Raw genomic sequence first — 9756 nt, 5'->3', positions numbered from 1 at the left:
AATGATATGGCTTTCCAGGGACAGTGTCCATGCTTCTTCCTTTCTAGTACTGGATGTAGATACCTAATATCCATCATATATTAGGAGAGCTATCACTCATGTTAACATGCATTCCTTCAGTATAATGTATATGGTGGAGACATAGCCATGCAGTGAGCAGCTGTACTCAGAACACACTTGGATGCTTTACTGTGTGACCCGTTCTAGAGAACCTGCTTTAGTGATGGGGTTGGACTAGGTGATCCTCAGCGGTCCCTTCCAGCCTCTACAGTTCTGTGACTAGGAGAGGAGCACTGCTCATTGTAGGGTGAATTAATAGAAATAGCATGAGGAATGGAGCATGAAAATGGTTAAGGGAATGTAGGGGCATGGAATAACAGCAGGAGCAATGTACAAATTCTTGTGGCAGCATTGTCTTCTAGATGGCTGTTATGTGGTCTCTATGTTTACATTTGGTACTAACATCACAAAACTGAGGAAATATGGTAGGATAATCTGTGATAATTGTAAATATGGCTTTTCTTTCACAGTACTAATTCACATTAATTGTGCTTAATAAATTAATCTGTTCAAGTTTGGGAAACACCCTGTGAGGGAGATCTAGAACTGTATTTTGTATTTCTTGATAGTTTAGCTTGAATAGTCTTTATGCTTAGTTTGTAGCTTGCAACAGAACTGTGATTAGCTCTCTTTTTGCTTCACTACAAAGATTTTTCTTCTAATTTCAGTTCTGCTTTAAAGATTATACTCAAAACTGCTTTAAAGATTATAATCAAAACATTTAGCTATTTTTTAACTATCGTTGTTTGTTATTCAATCATTTGTTTTTTGCAAATGTGTTACACTTGTTAACCCTCATGAATTTTAAGGAGCTGAAAGGGCATCTAAAACTCCAAATCATGTCGAACTAGATCTAATTCAGTATAGTTATCACAGTGTAGAATTGGTTTTTAAGTTGTCTCTAAGAAAACTAAAGCTTGAAGAACTGTGTAATAACAGTCTGCTGTACTTTCTTGACCTCTTTGGAGTGCTTGACTCCACTCTTAAATGGAGTAAAAGCTGCTCATGTGTGTAGGGCTGAGCATATGTATGATACATGGAATTAGGTTAGCTGTTAACTTTCTGAGAGTCTTCAGATTTTTAAATTTAATTTTCCCTGAACAATGTAAGTATTATTGAATTCAAATCATAAAAATGTTAAGAAAGAAATTATTTCTAGGAAACAATAACCTTTCATTATCTTGACTGTCATGTCAGATACCTTTTATGACTAAGGGAATACTTTTAAAAGGTAGTATTTGGAAGTAGAAATGACAAAGTGCAGTGAAGAGGATATGAGTGTTCATTATATAACAGCAAAATGAGAAATACGGGCAGCTTACGACATGCATCTGAATGATATCAGTGTGACCTCATGGAGGATGTTATATTGCCATGGAAAATCTCCCAAGGTTTCACCACTGAGCATTTATTTCTGAAAATCCTAATTCTTGGGTGTGTTTCCAAATGAGTCATATATAGAGAGTGAGAAATTCAACAAATGTTAGGAGTGAAGTTGCTCTATCTGGGACAACTGATAAGCAGTCAATGTAATGTATTACAAAGCTTAACACTTAGGCAGTGTTCAAACTTAAACTACCTTGATCATCTTGATGAAGTTGAAAAGTGGCTCCTTGTGGACCTAATGAGATTCAACAGGTTTTACACTTGGGTCAAGATAATCCCATATATGTATACAAACTGGGAGAACAACTCCTTGAGAGTAGCCCTGCTGAGAAGGACTTAGGGATGTCCTGGTTGATGAAAAACTGAACACGAGCCAGCAGTGCGTGCTGGTAGCCTGGGAGGCCAATGGTATCCCAGTCTCCATCAGAAGAGGGCTGGCCAGCAGGGCAAGGGAGGTGACTGTCAACCTCTACTCTGCCCTTGTGAGGCCACATCTAAAGTACTGGGTCCAGGTCTGGGGCTTCCAACCCAGGGAAGATGTGGAACTTTGGGGGAGAGGGAAGGGCCACAAAGATGGTCAAAAGGGCTGTAGCACCTATCTTATGAAGACAGACTAAAGGAACTGGGCTTGTTCACCCTAGAAAGGACAGGGCTGTGAGGAGACCTCGTTGCAGTCTTTCAGTGTTTAAGGGGAGTTCATAAGCAAGAGGGAAGTCAACTTTTTACATGGGTAGATAGTAATAAAACAAGGGGGAATAGTTTTAAACTGAAAGAGGGGATATCTAGATTAGATGTCAGGGGAAAGCTTTTCACTGAGAATGGTGAGGTGCTGGAACAGTTTGCTGAGAGAGAGTGTGGATGCCCTCTCCCTGGAGGTGTTTAAGGCCAGGTTGGGTAGGGCTCTGGGCAACCCAATCTAGTACTTGATCTAGCGGCTGACAACTCTGCCTGCAGCAGGGGAGTTGGAACTTGATGATCCTTGAGGTCACTTCCAACCCAAACCATTCTGTGATTCTATGATGAAGCAATTATTGAGGAATTTAAGGGTGGGGAAAAAAAAAAAGTGGAAGAATATAGCAGTAGTTATGGAAAAGGAGACCTCTGGAGGTCCCTTCCAACTCCTACAATTCTGTGATTCTGTGAAAAGTAATCTGTCTTAGGCTTTTTTATTTTCAGGGGAATATTTCTTCTTAGTGGGCTTATAAATTCTAGTGTTGTATAGAGAGCTGTATGATGTGTCTGTGAGTGATATAAAAAAGTGTAATCTTTCTTTATTAACTTTGTGAGATTCAACAGTATTCAGGGAGGGGATGGTCCTGCAAAGAAGAGAGGTCTGCTTTATGACATACATTTGAAGGATATTCCAGCATTAAGTTGTTCTTGTGTCAGAACATTTAATTCTAGTGCAACACTTAATTCCTCAGCTAACAGCTGAAGTGAAAAACATTTTATTTGAAGAGTGGTTAATCTGTTGAAAGAAGGTCTGTTAATTTTATTTTGTGTGATATAATTTGATCTTGTATAATTAGGAAAATATTTCTTTGTATTTTCTGCATTTCTTTGTCTTTTAACTTAAACCATTGTTTGAAATTTATTTTACTTCCTGGTCACTGAAAGAGAACAGGAGACATAGATATTTATGGGATGATGTTTTTGGCATACAGCTTTATCAGTGTACCTGCTATACACAATCCTGATGTTTCAGATACGCCTTTTGAGTGCATGTTGCTTTTAGACGTATCTTTGATGGTGTCCTGTTTGATGAGAGGTTGGTAAATTAGATCAAATCTGATTATTCTCAAAGGCCAAAGCTTAGCAAACCATATTCTGAGGTTTGTTTGATTTATCAATTTTCGTGTTTGTTTTGTTTTTGATAAAGAGTGCTGACATTTTCTGTAGTAAATCTGAACTCAGGTGTTCATAAATCAAATCTTCTCATCCTGTGAAAAGCATTTTGTCATTTCTTTTATTTTTTGAAGACTGCTCTCTATTATGGGATTTGAGACAGTACGAACCAGAGTAAAAACAGATTGGTGTGGGAGCTGTAAAGATCCAATTTAGTTACTGGCTGTGCCACTGACGTATTGCCTAATATTGATTTCCTTCTTTATCCCATGATGTGTTTAGGTTGCAAGCTCTCTTGGCTAGAACCTGTTCTACTGTGGAGAACATGAGTCTCTCCCTTGTGGCTTTTGGTGCTGTGTTATCTGTAAGCATTGTAAGACTAAATACAGCGTCTAATGCTGAAAACATGGACGCATGGCAGCTTAGCATTGATTTCTATCTAGGCAATGGTAACCTTAAACATTAAGGTTTTGTATACATGGAAGTGGAAAGTAAAAGTAAAACTTACCTGTGCTCAGCAGGTGACGCTGGTTGATGGGTGAGTTACAAGTATTAGGGTACGAGGGGCACTTGAGGTGGTTTGTCACCTCTGTGGAGTAAAGAAGCATCTGATGTGCTGAATACTCTTTTTAGGTACAGTGTTTACAAAAACACTCAGAAGAGGGTTGCCTAAACCCCGTGTGCAGTTAGCTAATTCCATGTCAGTTCAGATGCAGTTTCTTTCTGTTTTGTTGGAAGGCTGTTCTTATCATTTATGGCTGACTGATGGTGCAGTGTCAGCTTTTTGCGTATGTTTTGATCTCTGAGAAACAGTTTATCCAAATAGCTGTGTTCCATTTATACACTTTTCTGACCAGTGCTTTTAATACTACGACTTGAGGAAATGAATGTCATTTGAGACTTCTGTGGAGCTCGTTACCTGCTGTTTAGATCAGTCTTGCTCTAGTTATTTGGTGTGTGTAAGCTGATGGAAAGTGTTTACAGGACAACAGGCCAAGTTGCTCATTTTCGACATTGCTGTGTTTCTAACATCAGTCCAGTCAATAGCTAGATTTAGAAAACCTTTCAGAAGCATCAGCCAAGTTCAGTGAATTGAAAAGAAAGTCTATTCAGAAATGTAGATAAATGAAATGGAAAAAATTATAATGTCACTATGCTGTCTTCAGCAGCTTCAGACTTACTGAGTTAAGTAGATCAGTTACGTAGGTGGGATCTCCAGCATCTAGAATGCAGAGTATCCTGGAAGAGTGAGCTTTTTTCCTTTCTTTTGTTAGTTTTTCAGATGTTTCTCCTGTCTGTTCCAAATCTCAGGCAATTATTACTATTTTTTTAATAGGACTACAGTATTCTTCTAATGTCTTAAATTCTGAGGACTTCATAAGCCAGACTTAATTTAAAGAGACAATTATTAAAAATACAGGAATTTTATATGCTTAAATGTAAAATAAATCTGTGCAGAAGAGGGAAGTAATTTTTTAAAATGTTTTTAAAAATCTGTCTAGCAAGAAGTATGTATTTCTTTTTTTGTCAGTCCCTGCAGGTTCTACACCTCATGTGATGATTGATCTAGTAGTCATAGAAATACTTTTTCAAAACTTGGTATGGTGCAAATTATGCAAAGAGTTGAACATTAGCGTCTTGAACAAAATAAGGCAAAATTTTGATTCCATGTGCTTTGCTGGCATGCTTCTCTAAATGTCTTAGCAATTGTAGAACATCAGTTTTTTAATCTTATTAGATGTGATCGTAGTGGGACTTCTATGTGAAACCACTTTGATTGTAAACTTACAGTGATGGTTTGATGCAACACTTGGCTAGAACTTTTACTTAATCATAGAATCATATTCCAGAAACGGACTTTTGGATAAAATTTATCTTGAATTCTCTCTAATTAGCTAGGTGTCACTGAAGGTGACTGTGGCCATTACGTTGTAGATGTTTTGACAATTATTATGCAGTGCATTTAGTGTTCTGAGTGATTGCATGGTGGTTCTGTAGTACTGTAGGTAGTCTCCCCCCTGCCTCTTATCATGTAGTTGAAGAGAGAGATTAGTTTGTCAGCAGCCATTTTTGGTAGCAGGGGCTGCAATTCTACCAGAGCTTCTGTTACATAAAACTGCTATTAGTGAAGTGGACAACACCACCTTAATAACAGAAGTTTTTCAATGAGTATTTTATAGATGTTCTCCTCTTGTAGAAGGGAAAACAGGCAAACGTTAGTGTATGTGTATTCAAAGCCTTTGTCTCTCCTTCATATTTAATCTTAGGTAGAAAAGATTTCTTACAGTAATTTGTGAGTGCCATTAGTGCTTGTTGCTGGCTTAGTTTCTCATCATTTTATCATGTGTTTCTTACTCACATGCTTGTGTGATGCAAGTGTTAAAAAAAAAAAAAAAAAAAAACCGCAAAACAACCTGTCATTACAAGAGGGAGTTTTAAGGTTCCAGTTGTGGCAATTATAATTATTTTCCTACTTGGAGCAGCTCCAGCTCTTCAGTTCACTCTGTGTAGTATCAAATTGTTGTAGCTTTGTTGCATAATAGAATAGATTATACAGTACAGCACAGCACCTCCTCAGATGCAATTAGCTTTGCTTGTTGCCAAACTTGGAAATCATTTTGTGAAGTCTGTAGAAGCCTATGGATTGCTGTAGTCTCTTGTTGACATGCTGTATGCATAGATGCACTGCTTAATAAAAAATGTATTTTTTGGTATAGGGAATTTTCAAATTACAGCATTCTTATTGTAAAACTGCTACTTTATTATGTAAATACACCTGATTTGGCATGAATTTGCCTTTTGGCTGCCTGGTTGGCATGTAGGATGTTGTGCATTAGACTGTTTTTGTCATGCTTAGTGTATGAAAAGGCACCATGCTCTGCAGAGGCATCATGTTATACCTAACAGTTGTTTTCTGCCTTATGGGAGAATGCCTAACAGTTGTTTTCTGCCTTATGCGGGAATGAAAAAAATCTGTCATGTTCTTAATAAAAAAAAGATATCTTTCATGCTCATATGTGGTTTTTGTGAACTTGTGATATTAAATACATTTTTAAAATAGTTTTAAAATGTTAGCAAGACAGGTACATCTATGTCTTAGATTGCCCCCTTGATCACTAAAATGGAAATAACTCAGTCAATATATTGTAAAAGAAAGAATACTTAACTGCTGTAGTGAGCATAAGTAGACTTGTATTTTGTGGCAGGTTCCTAGAATAGGAATCTAGCAACTAATTCAAGCACCACAAACTGTAAATCTCACTTCTCTGCTTTTCCTTTAATTAATGCCTTCATTCAAAAAATCAAATCCTGCTATGTGGGCGAAGGTGGCTGATAAAGGAAAGTGAGGGAGAGAATGTGCCCTTTTCCTGTTTCCAGAAGCCTGGACAGCTTTGTATGTGCCGAAATTGGTCTCCCAGGCTTTCTAGATATTGCCAGACACTACTCCATCTTCCTTATGTCCTAAGATTACCATATTTACTATAATGATTAATCTGCACACACAGTGTTACATGGTTATGCTAAACTTCCAAAGAAAGATTTTGTTGACCTCCTTCTATCAACTTGATAGAAGTTGAATCTCTGCTGAAACGGTGACATCTTTGCTACGTTGCTAAGAACTGACGTAGGAAATTGAGAATTGCTTCTTGTAAATTGTAGGTGCAACCTTTGATTGAAGTTACTTAGGTCTCACCTAAACTTTTTCAAATCTAAAGTTTGTGAAGCAGTTCTGGCCTTTCTGAGGCCATCTGGCAGAATTGTCATGTACTAGATCAGGGTTACATTTTCGCGTAAAACTTCTGTAACATTCTTGAATATAACGATAAGTGAAAAAATAATAGGGTAAAGACTCCACTGCTTAAAAATAGTTACTTGCTTTGAAGTACTTGCTAGTTCCTGTGTGAATGGGAATGTAATCTGTCTTTCTCAGTGTTAGGCCTAGGTCTTTGCTCCTGAACTTTCTCAGCTTCACTGGTGTTGGCAGAAGCTGATCACGACTTTGTATTTACAGAGGAACAAAGATGTACACATGCAGAATACTAACCAGGTTCCACACCACCCCCTGCACCCCAGTTCTTTAAGGTTCAGACAGCTAGAAAGATGTTTTGCTTAAACCTTGTTACAAGCACTCTGTGGAAGTGGCAGCACTTTGATGTTGATAGAGGAGCTATTAGTAACTTAGCATGCAGTTTGAGTTAGCTAGAAAGAGAAATGATTTTAGATATGCAGTGAGCTGTAATAAGCCATAAGCAGATTTTTATTTTTTTAATTTTTTAAATAATTCCAGAATACCTTAAGAGTTCTGAAAACAGCAGAAAGAATTTACTAGTTTCTTAGGTGTTTTACAATTTGTAGCTTATTTTCTTATGATATTTTTCTTGTCTTTCTATAGGGCTGAAAGACACACAGGACTCTTCATGGATATAGTTGATACATTTAACCATTTAATTCCTACTGAACACTTAGATGATGCCCTATTTCTAGGATCCAACCTGGAGAATGAAGTCTGTGAGGACTTTAGTACAAGTCAGAATGTCTTAGAGGATTCGCTGAAGAACATGCTCAGCGATAAGGATCCTATGCTAGGATCTGCAAGTGCCCAGTTCTGTTTGCCTGTTTTGGATAGCAATGATCCCAATTTCCAGATGCCTTGTTCAACAGGTAACTCTTATAATTTTTTAAGATTACAGTTTTAAATACAGTAATACTTCAGTGCCAATCCTTTTTCCATAATGTAGAAATAATAACTTGGGATTTCTGTCTCTTCCCTGCCCCTTTTGCTGTGCTGTTTACATGCTTGGCATGTACAACATGCGGTTCTTTTTGATCTGGTCTGAGTCAAAAGTAATTTAGGCTTTGACTTGAGTATGTGTAAATTATTCCCAATTAAAATTGTGATTTGTTTAGCATAACAACTGTGCCTTGTGGAGTTAATAGGTGTTTTCAAGAATTTGACAGTTTGGGATGAGCAGTAGGAGCATTTGAGGTGAACTGGATTGCTTCTCTGATGTCAGGGTTACTTTGTCAGCACTGGAAGTTCTGTTTCTGAGTTGATACTGAGTGTTGTGCTTTGGTTGTCTTGAAGCGAAACGTTGGAACAGTAATACTGTTCTTGGTTATTGTTTGAAAACACCTGATTTGGAAACACGTGAGAACAAGGTTTTAAATAAAAGTCATATTGGGAGTTACGGAGCAGTTTTGAGAGACTGGAGAAAACTATTCTAATTTTGGAGAAGAGATGGGAGAAAATTACATTCTAAAATTACGTATGTTGTAAATTTTTTTTTTTTTAATTTGACTACAAGTTTTGAATTTTTTTTTTAGATTCATTGCCAAAAAGTGTTGTAGATTAGTGCAGATAACTGATCATACTGAGTTTTTTTCTATTAACTTTTATGAACTATTTCTGAAAATCTTGATCTATTCCTAGCATAATATATTCTGTTTCTACTAACAGACTAAATTCTCACTTTCATTAGATCGAGTGCTGTTATGGCTTAGAGATTAATTTCTCTAAATAAAAGTTGCTACTGATTGAAGCAATGACCCAGTGAGCTACAGAACCAAAAGAAGACTTTTGTTCTTTTACTGCTTTAGTACAATGTGATTTGAGGCCATCTTTAATAATTTTGTTTACTCTTGTAATAGTCCATATCCTTACACTCTTTTGTCTTTAACCTACCAAAATGCATTGAATCAGTTTAAATGTGCACCTGAACCAATTCTCCTCTCTCATGTTTTTTCCTGGTTTCATGTTGGCATATCTCTGCCATCATTTTGTAAACCTGACTGGCTTTTAAATTTTTTTTCATTCAGTCAGGATACAGCTGAATGTTTTAGAAGTTATGGGGAGATATCTGAGGGCTTGCGGTACACTAGTTAAATATTTCTCCTAAAAGTGATCAGCAGTAGAATAATTAATACTGCTGATGTTCAAATAATCACATCTGACTTTTTAAAGTTAATTTTTAAGCTTGCTATCCATTTAAATAAGTGAGCTAACTCAATTAATTGTGGCTACTATTTCAGTCTGCAGGGAATCAAAACTGAAAACACCACTGAAAGTGGTGGAGTCCTCATCCTTGGAGGATATTTAAGAGATGTATGGACATGGCATTAAGGGATATTGTTTATTATTATTATATTATGCTTATTATTTGTTTATTTTATTGTTTATTGATGGGACTTGGTAGGTCAGGTTGATGGTTGGACATGGTAGTCTTGAAGGTGCTTTCCAATTGAGGTGATTCTATGATTCTGTATCTTTAAAGCTGAAGCTGAGTACATTTCTGTGAAAGGAGCTTTGAGAAGGGCAGGTGTCAGGCCTGCGTAACCACTTAACAAATTTGTAACAACCTTTTTTTCTGCGAGTTTCAATTATGGGTCTGTGTTCTGCCCTTTTGCTTGCTGTTGAGTTGACATCAGTTCTTGATAAGCATTATTTACAGGCCTAATACAAAGTGA

General features: G+C 37.0%; 1 protein-coding gene across 10 annotated transcripts in view; it reads left to right on the top strand.

The window, feature by feature from the left end:
* Positions 1–9756, top strand: part of PHF3 (PHD finger protein 3) — a 46672-nt gene that overhangs the window by 1301 nt on the left and 35615 nt on the right. For 2 of the 10 annotated variants that reach the window (XM_090136210.1, XM_031611170.2), the window contains exon 1: positions 7859–7953. The exons of 4 other annotated variants lie outside the window; for them this stretch is intronic. Coding sequence is in view for 2 of the 6 variants with exons in the window: in XM_031611169.2 (XP_031467029.2) it covers positions 7710–7953 (244 nt within the window). In the remaining 4 variants the exon portion in view is untranslated. Of the gene's footprint in view, positions 1–7684; positions 7954–9756 lie in introns of those variants that run through there. 4 more of the 10 variants (XM_031611169.2, XM_090136207.1, XM_031611172.2 and 1 more) reach the window with 4 other exon arrangements.

Source organism: Phasianus colchicus, chromosome 2 (assembly GCF_987193195.1).
Source record: "Phasianus colchicus chromosome 2, bPhaCol1.hap1.1, whole genome shotgun sequence".
Lineage (NCBI taxonomy): Eukaryota > Metazoa > Chordata > Aves > Galliformes > Phasianidae > Phasianus > Phasianus colchicus.
The sequence above is the reverse complement of the archived record's forward strand: the minus strand, read 5'-3'. Positions and strand labels throughout refer to the sequence as shown.